Source organism: Salvia hispanica, chromosome 5 (genome assembly GCF_029641045.1).
Source record: "Salvia hispanica isolate PSC_SH4W2 chromosome 5, Shi_PSC_v1, whole genome shotgun sequence".
NCBI classification, from domain to species: Eukaryota; Viridiplantae; Streptophyta; class Magnoliopsida; order Lamiales; family Lamiaceae; genus Salvia; species Salvia hispanica.
Window position 1 is genome coordinate 1,720,062 of NC_142696.1, and position 15,661 is coordinate 1,735,722.

At 34.8% G+C, this 15,661-nt stretch overlaps 1 protein-coding gene across 1 annotated transcript; it reads left to right on the forward strand.

Annotated features, from left to right (window-relative positions):
* Positions 1-5,093: 5,093 nt before the first annotated feature.
* On the forward strand, positions 5,094-6,655 carry LOC125187760 (uncharacterized). Its single transcript, XM_089058610.1, has 4 exons — positions 5,094-5,213; positions 5,298-5,333; positions 5,441-6,510; positions 6,586-6,655. The coding sequence occupies exons 1-4, from the start codon at positions 5,094-5,096 to the stop codon at positions 6,653-6,655; spliced, it is 1,296 nt and encodes a 431-aa protein (XP_088914736.1).
* The last annotated feature ends 9,006 nt before the right edge of the window (positions 6,656-15,661 follow it).

Genomic DNA, 15,661 nt, shown 5'->3' on the forward strand with positions numbered 1-15,661 from the left:
AATTGACATTGACCATTTGTGTTTATGTATTCGGTGAATGAGTAAAGGTCAAAATTGGTCCTAAACATATACTCATTTTATCATTTTGGTCATAAATTTTATCTTTTGGAAATTTGATCATATTGGTCCTCCGTCAACATTTCCGTTAATATTTAACGGTCAACCATTTTAATCATAAATTTGACCAACTTAAGCAATTTTTAATTATTTAATAACTCTTAATCATAACTTTAATTATTTTAAGGATATATATTATCCAAAATAAAAAATAAAATTTTAAAAAAAGCAAAAATAAAGATAATTCTGCAGACAGTTTTGGAAAAAAACGCGTCTCTCCTGTCTCTCAGTACGACGGTGTCGGCGAGCGACTAGTTTGTTGCAGGTTGATTCTGTGGAAAGTTTGTTGCAGTTGCTGGGTCTCGATAAATATGCGATTACATTTCAGGCTGAAGAAGTATGGCTACTTAGTTTTTGTTTCTTGTTATTCTCATTTCCGTTTTCGGTATGTTCTATTAGTTATTGTGTATTGATTTTGCAGGTTGATATGGCAGCTCTGGTACACATGAGTGATGAAGATCTTAAAGCTATGGGAATTCCAATAGTGATTATTTCCTAAACCCTAAACCTTATTGTCTTACACTTTGTTATTTCCACCCTCAAATTGTGTTTTCTCATGTTGCTGTAATAACTGCTCCCTCTGTCCCAAGGAAGATGACCCCTTCTTTGGGCGGCACAGGAGTTTATGAAAATTTATTTTGTGTGTTGAGAGAAGAGAATAAAGTAAGAGAGGGGGAATAAAGTAGAGAAAAAGGTGTTTCCATTTTAAGTAATGGATCATCTTAGTTGGGACAAACTAAAAAGGAAAGTGGATCATCTTCAATGGGACGGAGGGAGTATATAAATGAGATTACACTTGAGCATCACTGTAACAGCCTGCCCTCCTAGGGTACAATAAATGCGGCGGCTGCTACCCAAAACCGACTCAAAAGAAGTAAACATAGGCTAGAGTTTCATTTAAAGAGTACTGAGCAAAAGAATTGGAATATATATCAGAGTATTTAATGCAACAACTTAACCTAGAAGTTTAAAGGAAGAATGATATCATAAATGACGATCAAAATATCTTAAGAGTACGACATAATATCCAAGACAAAGTCACAAGAAAAAGCTAAGGCCTCAAACCGAAGGCGAGATGTAAATAATCCAAAAGAAATTCTAAAGTGTATCAAAATTTAGCGGAAAGCGACCAAGAGAAAGTATAGCTATGTATGAAGACACAACTACGCTTGAAGTTCAACATATCCATATTAATTAATTAATCTGCTCAACACCCGCCACCGCTCGTCATCATTCAACCTGCACATAAGGAAAACACATGCAGGGCTGAGTATTTTGAAATACTCAGTGAGCTCGTTGCCAAAACATTTTATAGGTTATGCCACCCTTACCAAGTGAACTCGAGTTTTAAGCAGTTATAAGAGAATATCACGAGTATCACAAAATATATTTTCCATAGACTGGCCAGTCAAAATAACTCCCCATTTTCCTCATCAAAATAACAATCACAATCATTCCATGGTGCGACGAAAGTGTGGCCACACTTTTCGCCCACGAGACCGGCCGACTAGCAAGGACGGCTCCCGATCCCATCGTGTACACAGCCTGGTAGGGCTTGCGGCCCATACTCAGACCCGAATTCGTATAAACATATCCATAGCCCTAGCCCAATGGAGCGAACTCACAAACTAGGCATCAGGCGCACAATATCACAATAAAACAGACATAGGCATGACATAACAGTTAAACCACTCTTATAACACCAATCAATATTTTTGACAAAAATAAAAGAGAGTTTTAAGAGTAAAGCCCACCTCGACTGCTTAGTTTTCAAGTAGTTTCGCTTTTCCGTTATCCGGCTTCGCAACCAAGTTTCACCTTTTAATCACATAGGCACATATCACAAATTAGGTTCAATACTACTCTTACTCATGCATGTCTTATTACCTTTCCCTTCTCCCATCGACTTATCTTATCATTACTAATTAATCAAGTTCATGTTTACCTCACAAGAATATTTAGCCATCAAACACACACCACACAACACAACAACACACGCACATACACGACACACACATACACACGCCACACACACACACACATGAACATATTCCCACATCCCTTTTATCCCACTTTTACTCAACCAAGATGCATGAGGGTTCGAGAAGACCGATTAATCGGTTAGAAGAAGAAAAAGAAGAAGTAGAAGAAGAACAAGCATAACTCTTAAACAAAATACCTTTTAGAGAAAAACGATCGGTAGAAAACAAGTATTAGCCTTGATTCTTCAAAGTTCTTGGATTAAACTTCAATTCTTCTCCAAAAGATAGCCAAATATTGGAGAGTAGAAGAAGAAAATTTGAGAGAGTGTATGGGGGAGGGTTTCGAAATTTATGGGGGCTAGGGTTGGGGTTTTGGTTCTTATTTATAGAGCTCAACAAGATCTTTAGGTAATTAGAATTGAATATTTGGTAAGATCTCATTCTCCACAATTAAATAAATAAATATTGTGAAGTAGGGAAGAAGAATTAACAAAAATAGACTCTAAGGCCATATTCCATGATTTTCGAAAATTATGGCTTTTTAAATAGCCAAGATTTTGTTTGGTATTTTTTTTCGGAGTAGAATAAAATATCATGGAGCAAAAAAATAAAAATAAAGATCCTCCCATTGGTGCAAGGAAAAAGGTGTCCCTATGCCTTTTAAATAAGGCATGGATTTTTGATTATTAACTAAAATAGGGTATGGCAAGATCTCTTGAAGTATGGAAAGATTTGGTAGAATATTCAAATCATATGTATGGAAGAAAAATCAAATAAGGGATCAATTAAATAATAAAAATAATACTCCCTTCCTTATATTGGTGATTTTCGAAAATCACTAGGAACAAAGGGGGTGTCGATTTTTCCCTCTTTAAAATAAGGAATAATTGGGTCTTGGATTTAATTTGGATAAATATCCCAAGGATTAAATTAAATCCGGAAGAAATAGAATTTCTCTTCAAAGGGGGTCTAGGGTTCGAAAATTACAAGAATTGGGTGGCAAGTATTTATGGAAATTTTCTCTAATATTCTCACTCACCCTTAAACAAATAATTCACCCCATAAATTAATTAATCACATATGCCACATCACTAAATCAATAAGTTTGACTTTTCAAACTTTCAACGCAAACCCTAGATTCAACTCGACCATATCATCACATGAAATAAATGCATTCTCGAGTCCACGTCATCAACAATTAATTCTAGGGCTCTAAAATTATGGTTCTAAATTCCGAGATGTTACAATCACCATCATGTACATCTTGGAATCAATCCCTTTTCAGTTGATGTTGACTATCTATGCTTGTAAAGATATCTGTTGGGTATAAACGTGTCAACAGAGTATCAATCATTACTACAGTTGAAATTCTGTTGACATTTTCCTAATACTTTTTTTGATTTGTTGACATTTTTCAATAGTTTAGATCATAGTTTTGAATTTGAACAATATTTAGAGTTTTCATTTGATCATATTTCAGTTGGCATATAAGATGTGGGTAGGTACAAATGTCTTAAAATAATAATAATAATAATAATAATAATAATAATTATTATTATTATTATTATTATTATTATTATTATTATTATTATTATTATTATTTAAAACTTGTATCAGGAACCTTCTTTCTAAAATATATTTTTTCCAAATTATCTAGCCTTATTTGTTTACACGTTGCTTTTCATTTATTTTACGAGATTTGCAGAATATATGATTGAATTAGGTTTATTCAATCATTAATTGAATTATGGAAAATAAGGAAAATAGAATGTAGTATATCCAAAATTAGATTTCGTGTTATCAAAATTTTAATTAAGAAAGTTTCTATGTAAATGTGAGAACAATTGGCGTTACAACCTTCGTCATAGCATCGTGTTTTCGTTTGTATGTTAGTATGTTTGTTTAATTAGTTTTCAATTTCGATTCTGAATTGCAGAGATTGTTCTTCATCTTCTTGGCCAATTTTTTTTTTAATTCTATTATACATATCCTTTATTATTGTTAATTATATTTTAATATTGTACCCCTAAATATTTGGGAAAAAATATATTAATCTACAATAAATCTTTCAGATAGAGACCGAAGGAAAAAAAAACATGATACAAAGGTAAAAAAGAGATCAAAATCGAAAGATATTTGGATCCAAATTCAATTTGCAGAAGGGTAAAAAAATTGAAATTAAAAAATCAAGCCCTATTAATTTCACCCCAAATAAAAACCTGGCAAGAGCTTTCTTTGCAGTGTCCGTTGTCTCGTCTTCTTTCAATCGCCGAGTCGCCAAATCCAATTGAGAATTTGAAGATAATACCATAAATTTATCTACTTTGAAATAGGTTAGTAAATTAATGGCTGTTAAAGTGGGTGAATTTATTATATTTGTTCGATTGTTTCGATATAAATTTCAGTTTCCAAGAAACATTTATGCAAATACAAACTATATAGAGTAGTTCAACAATTTCAGAGAATTGAGATTAATGCTTTATATTTAGTCTAGGGATTGTAAACAACCGTGATTCACTGTATAAGAATGTAAATTTTCAATTTTATTTATTATTTTAGAGAGTAGAACTAGAATTTAATATAGTACAGTGATGAATATTTGTGCTTCAATTATTTATAATTTTAGTTTATAATGGTTTTGAATATATTTGCAGAAATTAAAAATAATGAGAAAACAGTCCGATATTTGACAATTTATCTTAGTTAAATGCTTTGAAGACACGTCGAAAAATAAACTAGATGTTACGTATTTTTTATTTTTTTATTTTAAATTGTATAGATTTAAAACTAAACACTGTTTCAAAATATACTACTTCTAGCATTAGTTTTTTTTTTTCATGTCATATGGAGTACTAGTTATTTATTGTCGAAGTCGTACCCACATATCAAAATCCCGTATACGCCACTGGGTGGCTTATTAGTTTCATTGATTCAATAGAAGACATAGTAATTAGTTAATCTTGTTGTATGACACAAGAAATAAATTTCAGGAAAATGAGTTTATTAGCTGAGAAGTACAAGGGTGATGACTTGAGCAACATAGACCATGAAGAGCTGCTCGAGCTGGACCAGCAGCTCGATCTCTTGCGGATTAAAGTTGAAGCTCGAAAAGCTGTAAACTCGAATTACCTAAGCATATTACACACTCTTGTTATGTTCTTAGTCAATTTAACTTATGTTGTCATGTTTTGATTCTAGGAGCTTCTCATGAAGATAGAGAATCAAGAAGAAACGGTAATTGATTTATGATGGCTTGATGAAATGGAATTTACTAGATAGTAATTGTTTTCATTAATTTGTATTGGAATGAGTAATATTTTGTGTTGGTTTTCATTCCGCAGGGCGGTTCACGCTTCAGGATGCTTTGGACTACCTTCGATGATGATACGTACTATCATAGTTTCGACGAGTTGGGTTTGAAAGATTGTAATAATCGAGATCTTGTATTATCTGGGTTTAAAAGAAATCCGGAAGCCTTTCCGATTCGTGTTGGATTTTTCTGTGTGGGTGATGCCTTGTTCATGGCTGGAGGCATGACGTATTATCTAAAACCAACAAATGGATTGTGGTCGGCAGTGTCACCACCTGATCGTTCTTTTAGTGAGTCTTGGACTCTTTGCCCCGCTACTTTGAAGGTAAAGCGATCCGTCCCCATTCTTGCCCCGTTGCATGATGGCAGGATATTCATTTGCGGAGGCACTAATGAACGAGAAGGTTGGGCTGAGATCTACGACCCAAAGAAAGGCGAGTTTGAGGGTACAAACTTGCCTCACATGGAATATCCTCGTGCCCCAGTGGAGGATGACAGGATATTCATCCGCGGGGGCATTTGTGAAGAAGAAGGTTGGGGTGAGATCTACAACAAGGATAATGGCAAGTTCGATTGTCCCCATCCAATCTCTTGTTTTCAGTGGACCGACCAAGTCGTTATGGTATACTATCACCACATGCTTTACAGCAAAAGGAAATATCACAAACCATGCCAACCATCTCTCCTCTCTTACAACATTGCTCAACAACAATGGGAAATTTTTGCGGACAACCTCCCGCCACCATTATATGACTCTGGAATGAGGAACCTGGTCTATGTGGGGGGTGACATTCTATTCATTATCGACTCTGCATGTAATTGGTTCGTCTACGATCTGTCCTCCAGAAAGGAGGCAGGGGAAGTGTTCGTGAAGGGGAAGCCTACGCGTGAGCATGTGCCAGTGAAGGCAGCTTTCTATGCCGGCAACAAAGATATTAAAAGTACTAGTTGGGTCGTCTACATATTCATGCCTACGCACAACAAATACTGTGATCTTGGATACGCCAAGGTCGAAGTCGTCCAAGGTTGGGGCGGGGATTACTTTGCTACATTTCAAATGATGGGTGTCCTAAGAGTTGGTCCCTTTGATCATATTTATGTGTAAGTGTGTTGATTTGAATTGATTTTGATAATTACTTATGTCCGGAAATGTGACATGCTCATTTTTGCATGCAGATTTGCCGAGAAGGACAAGAAAGGGAAAGAGAAGATAGATGATACACCAATGAATGGAAGTTTATGTTGAATTTTGCTCATTCATCGCATTCCATTTTCCCTTTTACAGTTTTAGCGATACAGGTTGTAATCTTAGTGATTTAGGTTGTAGGCAAAGAATTTGGAGCATGTTCTTGAATTAAGTTTGGTGAAATTGAAAATCATGTTCCTTTTTTTTGGTGTTTTTTACAATCCAAAATTGACGTGTTAGTGTACGCTTATTTATGCACTTATTATGCACCTGGGGTGCGTTATAAGGGAGTGGATCCCCCCTGCTGTGTGCGCTACAATACGACAGTGTTTTGTATCAACTCCTACAGCCATCACTTTTAATTAAGGTTATTCATGATGTGCTAGTGCTAGGCTAGTACAATGATTTAAGTTAAAAACAATTTATATATGTTGCACTACTACACCGTCCATATTGATAAAACAAAAACTTATTTCATAATTTGTTGCAGTGATTTTACTTATATAATATTATGTTCATTATTAATTTTGCTAATTATTTTTTTCTTATTTTAAAATTATTTTAACTAGTATTATTATTATAAACTAATGTAATATCAATATTATTATTTAAAGTATTAACTAGAGCTTAATGTTTCGATCAGGAGTTAATAATTCCAATTCTAATTTATTTTGACTAAAAATTTATAAATTTTGTAAGCCCGGTTTTAGCTAATTCCATAGTTTTGAAAATCAAATATAATATTTCAATTATCTCATGATTTGTCAAAATTGAAACTAATATGGTGAAATAAAAAATATGATATAATAACAAAATAATGCCGTTTTCTATACATCGACATATTTTAATTAACACTCTAAATATAATGGTACTTTTTTTTTATCAAAACGCCCCATTAAATTATTTTCTTGTCATATTAGATTTTATCATATTATATTTCAATTTCAAAAGTTATGAGATTAATAAAAAGTCAACAAAAAATTATAATTTAAATAATACTATAATTATTATTCCTTTAATTTATTAACTCTCCATTATAAGTGTACTTACAATTTACACTACTACAAAAAATTTTACCATAAAATTTTACAAAGGGAGTTTCAGTTATTCTTTAAAATTATTTTTAGTGTAATATGATTATATTATAGTACTAGTCATTGAGAGTTAGTAAATTTAAATTTAAATTTAAAATGACTTTTCAATTTGTTGATTTTTTAGTTAAAATGAATTATAACTGGAAATTAATAACTCTACAACTGATTAGCTGTAACTGTAATTTTAAATAATAATGAATATTAACAGTTAAATAGTACTAGAATTTAAATGATGCTGATGCATCTGTATTAAAAAACATAGAAATTCTAATTAGTAAAATAAGCATTCCATGAATTATTACACGTAAGATAGAAAAACAATTTATAGCAAATTACTTTAAAGAATTGTTTTACTTCAACAGCGGCGGCGGCCGGTGTGGACGGTGGAATATTTGAATACTCCTAATTAAGTGTTTCAATAAAATTTGTAGAGTTTGATACAAAACGCTGTCGTATTGTAGCACAGCTGCCCTTGCTGTGTTCTCACCACAGCAGGGGATCCACTCCCGCGTTATAATGCTAAATTTTCTTAAATTATTAACTTGTTAACTCATCAACGTAGTGTATTAAAAATATTAACACGATCACATTAAAATGTTAACGCATATTTGGGTTAATATTTTAATAAACTATGTTGACATTTAAATATTAATGTCAAAACAATGTATTAAAATATCAACTTAAATTTATGTTGACATTTCATTATCATAGTGTTGACATTTTTAATACACTACGTTGATGAATTAACAAGTTAGCAACTTAAGAAAAGTTAGCAACGGATCACGCCCCTATACACCCTAATCTATTTTCTGAAACATCCTGTAAATGTGAGATGTAAATAAATCACATTAAACTTATTGCAAAGAAATTCGTACTAATGAGATTAATATTTTTATTAGACATTCAAATTATATCTAACAGATGATGGAAAGAAGCATTGCTCCAAATCATGATACATGGAATTTGTTGATTAGGGTTGCTATGGAAGGGAAGTCTGAGAAGATGGGGAATCAAGAAGAAACGGAAAATCATTTACTCAAACATTAGATCAATTTGTTTATGCATTACAGTATGTGAGTGATGGATTTCTTGGTCGATTCTAATGGAAGAAGATGAGCTATATATATAATTGTTGCATATTGACATTGAACATTTGTGTTTATATATTTAGTTAATTTGTAATTAAGAAATACACTGATTTTTCTACTTTCTTTTTCTAAATTATGATAGATTTGGGGTTTTCTTCTTTTTATTTAATTACTAGTATTACTTATTTGGATCATAAATAGAATAGAATACATTCATGACTGATGCAATTCTTGGGGCTAATTTTATTGTGCCTGAACTTTAGTTTTATGATGGCTTGATGAAATGGAAATTTACTAATTCATTGTTTAGTGGCTTAGATAGATAATTATCTTCAATGAATAATATTTTGTGTTGGTTTTCATTAGAAGCATATGGAGGAGGGCGGTTTACGCTTCACGGTGCTTTGGTCTAACGATGGTGCTATGCACTATCTTAGATTCGACGAGTTGGGTCTGAAGGATTGTAGTGATGGAGATCTTGTAATATCCGGATTTAAAAGAAATCTGGAAACCATTCCGATTTGTATTGGATTTTTCTGTGTGGGTGATGCCTTGTACATGGTTGGGGGCCAGAGTTGTACTAAATTTAATGACATTCTAAAACCAATAAAATGTTCGTGGTCTGCACTGCCACCACCTGATGGTTCGTTAAATGAGTATTGGACTCTTTGCCCCGCTACTATGAAGTTAGAGCAGGACATCCCCATGCTAGCCCCGTTACATGATGGCAGGATATTCATCTGTGGGGGCACAAGTGAACGAGAAGGCTGGGCAGAGATCTACGACCCGGAGAAAGGGGAATTCAACAGTAAGAACTTTACTATGTCCGTGGGGTGTCCCCATCCAGTCTCTTGCTTTCAGTGGACCAACCAAGTTGTTATGGTATACTATCAAGTTGGGCCGTGTGATCTCCAAAGCTCAACTTGCAAATAACACTTGTAAAGTTCACAACTTTTGTGAGGATGTCGACCAATTGATGCTCTGATCGAACAAATGGGAACTCCACAACTCCACTCTCGATTTTCTCCTTAATGAAATGCCTGTCGACTTCCACATGTTTAGTTATGTCATGTTGTACCGGATTCTCTGATATACTAATCGTTGCTTTATTGTCACAAAAAAGTTAGCTCTTTTCTGCATATCAGTCCAATCTCACCCATCAATCTTTGCAGCCATAAGATTTCTGTTAATCCACTCTTGATCCCCCTAAACTCTGCTTCGGCACGTGATAGTGCCACCACTTTTTGTTTCTTGCTTCTCCATGTTACCAAGTTACCTTCCACAAATGTGAAGTATCCTGCCGATCGGATTACTTGCCCAATCTGTATCAGTATATCCAAACACTCCTCGTTTCTCATTCTTCTTGAACATTACTCCATGCCCAACTGTCCCTTTGAGGTACTTGACTATTCTCAATGCTGCCTCATAATGGTCCTTTTGTGGTCGGTGTTAGAATTTGTAGAAATCACGTTTCGGGTGATTGAATGCTGTAAAATTCTTATTTTATTTTCCAAGGAATAAAACAGATTATTTTTGTCATAATTTTGTTATGTTTTACATTTAATGGATGTTAATTGCATGTCTAAATGTATAAGTTAACTTAACAAAGTCTAAGTCTTTATTTTAGTAGACCGGTTGTAGGCGGCGTCCACGTTAAGGTAACACGGTCAGTCCTAAACAAAAAAAAAAGAAGAATTTCACGACCTAGATGAAATTAGACTATCCATCGTGAAAGGTTGCAATGCCAGTCCGCATATTTCTAAGCCTTACTGAAATAAGAAATAAGATGACATTGGTGTGGTAAAACACTGAACGGATCTAACAACAAGACTTTGTGCTATCTACTAAAAGGCGAGGTCTTGATAAATATTTGTTTCTTAATCAATGTAGGTTAGCATTGAGCATACGGTATTGATTATGCATTACTTTGACTTATCAAATGGTGAGGGTTTTTCGTAACCCAATAATCCTGATATATTGGGTAGTGGTGATTAATATCTACCGGTGCTATGATTGCTATTATATTGAATCGTGCGCGAGGTGAGTATCGTTTGATAATGTCCTTAAGAGGAGCGCGAAACAAGGTTTTATTATTCGAAACCTAACTAGTTGGAAAACTGACCAGTTGGAGTTTTATTACTCTATGAATAATAAATAAATGTTTCTTGCTAAGTCCACTCTTGGAATTAATAAGAAATTAATTAATTAATTAAGTCCATAGTAGATACGGGTGCTTAAACGGTTCTCCGGTCCTCAGTTAACCGGAATCGGAACCGGAACCGACCGGTTAATTGAGGAACCGGAACCGGAAAATCCGGTTCCGGTTCCGGTACCGGTTCCAACTTTTTAAATAACACCGGTTCCGGTTCGGAACCGGAACCGACCGGTTCCTAATCGGGAACCGGATTATAATTCAATTTTATTTTTTTATAATTTAATATACTAAAAAATCAAATTTATTGAATTAATTTTGAATTAAAGTAAAATAGTTTGAAACATTGAGTGATTTTTAGATTTAAATGTTTAATCTGTGATACTTTGAATCTATAATTATTTCCCTAATCCATTTTTTATGAACTAACTACAATGAGTAGAACATCATAAGTTTGTTTTTAGTTTTCAAAAGAACTTATACAAATACAATATCATTTCATATGATATATTTATTACAAATTTATGTAACAATTCATTTAACATACGATTTTAACATATTTGTGAATAATTTATTAAGTATTCCGGTATAAACCAAATAGTCACAACAATATCAATTAGTATTGGAAATTCCAATGAATACTATGTTTAGCCAAAAAAGGGAAAATGAAATTCAATTTTAAAACTCATTTTTTTTAAAAAAATTGCTAACATAAACTAGTCCGACCCGACCTACTACACTTGGCATCACTCTTATCCATATATGAATATTATTGTATTGTTGGTTTGTATTTTGTGTATTTATTTTAATTTTTAGGTATTATTTGTTATAATTCTAGATGTTGGATTATTATTTTTTTAGTATTGAACTATTTAAAATTATAAATAAATTCGGATTAAAATTACACATCGGTTCCGGTTCGGAACCGAAATCGACCGGTTCTTAACCGGCCGGTTCCAAACCGGAACCGATCGGTTCCGGTTCCGGTTCTGGTTCTTGAATTTATGAAAATTTAAAACCGGTTGACCGGTCAACCGGTCCGGTTAGAACCGGAACCGGCCGAATAAGCAGGCCTAATAGTAGACATTAATTAATTAATGAACATTTTTATCTTAAGTGCGGGAAATGAAAGTTAAAACGGAAACCCGGATTACTTATAATTTCGGATTTGGATGGGGAGAGTTCAATATTACTTCTGTAGTGGTTGCTCGTAATATTCCAATTAAAGCTTATATTAAATTGTGGGTTCAATTTAATTAGTAAAAAGTAAATTGGATGAGCCCATATCCAAAACCTTCCATATATCCATGTCTGGGCCCAAAAGGAACTTAATATAAATAGGAGAATAAAGGAAACAAAAACAACAATTTTATTTTCTCAAAATTTTCGTCCCCCTCTACCTTGAGGAGTTCGAAATTCACTCCTAATTGGAGAAGGATTTTTTCTGTCTTCTTAATTTAATTCCTAATATTCCGGTGAGATCAACCCACACTGATATTGGAGTACAGTTCGGGAACTAGAGAGAAGATCCGTGGTCTGGTATTCAAAGCGTCACGTGGAGAAGTCGCTAGCCATCGACAGTTCTTTGGAGAATTAATTAGGTATTATTTTTGCTCCGTAGAAAAGCATGTTTTAGGTTGCAATTATACTTAAAGCATGATTAATTCAAGTTATGAGCATGACACATGTGAGAATTACGAGAATAGATTTTGTCTGAATAATCTGCTAAATAGATCTGATTATTATGTGATTTATTTGTTCGATGAATTAATTAAATTATGAAATTCGATCACCGCAAGCTTCCGCTGCCAGTTCCTTCAATTGGTATCAGAGCCAGTCTTTGGCTCTGATTATTTGGATTTAAATTTCGCGAAATTCATGTATGCATGTATTGATTGATTGTGAAGCATGTTCTTGCGTTTTGTTATTTTTATTTATGCATGATGAACTCAAGAACTATCGAATCAAAGAACTTGAATTTTTCGATCACGCGAGACGTGCGATCTGTCGGCGCTTGCGCCGAGACGGATCGCGCTACGCTTGATCGGAGATTAGGGTTGTCGACGTAGTGGGAGCCGAGGGTCGACGGTGATGGGGCGACGTGCAGACGAGCATGGCTCGTGCGCGGCACCGGCCGAGACCACAAACCCTAGACGGCGGCCCGTTGCGACCTCGGCGAGGCGTGGTGGTTCGTCCAAGAACCACCAAGACGCCAGTCGCCGAACCCTAACCCTAGGCGGGAGTCGCGTTTCCGGCATGCCTGGTCGAGAGCGACACCGTCACGTGTGTTCGCTGGCCAAGGCAGTGGGAGCCGACGACGCTGGACACCGGAGAAAAGGCGTGCGACGGTCGAGAGCAGCCACGCATTCACACGTGCTGTTGGCCAAGATGCAGAGACGCTGAGCCCGATGGCGCGTCGGATCCGCTGAGAGCAGGTACGCATGAGTTATGCTGTTGGCCGAGACGTTGTGTTTTCCAGAATCCGGCGACGAACTCGCCGGAATTTTGTCGTTCATCATGCGTGGAAATCTCGTACGATGAGATAACGATGAATGAATATTTTAATGATTATTTAATTCCATAATTAAAAGATATCATTAAAATAATATTATTTAATGGAAATAAAATATTTTTGGAAGATTTTCCTAGATTTTAGGAATATTTTGATTATTTTCTATATCTATGGAAATAAATATTTATATTTAATCCTAGATGATATAGATGAGAATAATTAAATAATTTTTAAAAATATTATATATCTAGGTATCCTAATAAGGATAGATATGTAAGATTACATTAAATAATATAATTATATTCTTCATAATCTTGAACATGGATTTAATTTGAATTAAATTTTTTCATGTCTTATTAAGATTTAAATAATGTATTTTATTTTAGATATATCTTATAGTATGACATGAATAAGAATTTAATTCTAGATTAATTAATTCCTAACTAAGATACTTAAAGATAATAAAAGGTTTAATTATCCAGTCAATTAAATACCAACCGAATTTAATTAGTTTTAATCAGCCTTAAGGCTAAAGGATAATTAATGAAAAACCATAACCCAAATATCTAAGCGATAATTATGAACTTAAAGTTTATATATAGTCTCCATCGGTTGGACTGCCAAACTTTGTGAAGCTAGTTTCTAATATTATCGCCACCCACTCTATGGGGACAATAATCCTACGAAACAGTAAGTTCATAAGGGCGGACTTCTCACATAATAAATAAAATGAACTAGAAAATGGTTCCTAATATTATCGCCACCTGCTATGTGGGGACAATAATCTTAAGGAACTACGAGTTTCAGGGTTCAATCAGAATTTATGAGATAGCTTGATTTTGTTATCAGCACATGAACATTGTCATGAGAGTGTGTTGTAGAAATAAAATTCTGTAATGCTAAATCTGATGGTCGTGCTTAGGCAACATTAGGCAGCCATGCCATTTTGTGGTCTCTGGACTATTCGTCGGTGTTGTGACCAGTAAAATTGTCAAAATTTTAATGCGTATTAACTTCCTCTAGAGGGTACAAAATTTTAATTTTTCTGATGTAAGATTTTAAAAAGTTTTATGGTTAATCTACTCAATTTCCTTACATAAGTTTTTGACAAATAGTAAATTTTTATGTTTGCAGTGCAATAAAATCCGTCAAGATGTATTTTAATCCTCTTTCTGCAATACTCAAAGAAAACAAACTCGAGGGCCAAAATTACAAATAATGGAAACAAAATTTGGATATCGTTCTCACGGCAGAAGAGTACAAGTTTGTGTTCACTACTCCACAGCCTCCAGTTCCCGCGGCTTACGCAACGGTAGGAGTTCAGAATGCGCATAAACGGTGGCATAAGGCGAATGAGATGGCTAAGTGTTACATGTTGGCATATATGTCTTCAGTACTCAAGCATCAGCATTCTGTCATGGCGACTGCCGCCGAGATTATGCAAAATCTTGCAAATCTTTTTGGTACTCAGAATCGAACGGCTAAGTCTCAAGCCTTTCAGAGTATCATGACGAAGACTATGAAGGAAGACACATCTGTGAGGCAACATGTCCTCGAGATGATGAGCCACCTCAACCAGATTGAGGTTTTGGGAGGGACGATCGATCCCGAGTCCCAGATTTCTATAATCCTTCAGAGTCTTCCCCCTAGCTTCCAGCAGTTCAAGCTCAACTTCGAGATGAACAAGCGGGATTACACTTTGGCTGAGCTGCTGACTGAGCTTCAGTCTGCTGAGGACCTCATGATTCAGGCTAAGGTAGTTATGCTGAGTTTGGCACCTAATTCCTCTGGCTCTAAGCCTCTCACAGGAAAGAAAATGGTGCCGAACCCAGTTGCAGCTAAGAATGCTTAGGGAAAGAAGAAGGCCGATAAGAAGCCTACTGGAAAATGCTTCAAGTGTGGAGAGAAAGGTCATTGGATGCCAGACTGTCCTAAAAAGGGCAAGGCTACAGGTATGCACCATGCTCTGGTAGTCGAGCCATGTTTGGCTTCGATACTCATACGTGGGTTATTGATACTGGAGCAACTGATCATATATGTTTTGATCCTGACTTAATGCAGGTGACAAGATGGTTACATGATCGTGAAATCGAAGTCCAGCTGGGCGACGCTACTAAAGTGGCGGCCGTTGCAGTGGGAGACGTTTATTTACGTTTTAGTAGTGATAGATTTTTTATTTTGAAGAATGTTTTGTTGATACCTTCTTTTAGAAGAAATTTA

Excerpts from the sequence above, each read along its gene's own strand:
- LOC125187760 (XM_089058610.1), top strand. The coding sequence starts at position 5,094 with ATGAGTTTATTAGCTGAGAAGTACAAGGGTGATGACTTGAGCAACATA. Across the intron at positions 5,214-5,297 it reads AAGTTGAAGCTCGAAAAGCT|GAGCTTCTCATGAAGATAGA; the intron begins GTAAACTCGAAT and ends TTTTGATTCTAG. Across the intron at positions 5,334-5,440 it reads TAGAGAATCAAGAAGAAACG|GGCGGTTCACGCTTCAGGAT; the intron begins GTAATTGATTTA and ends TTCATTCCGCAG.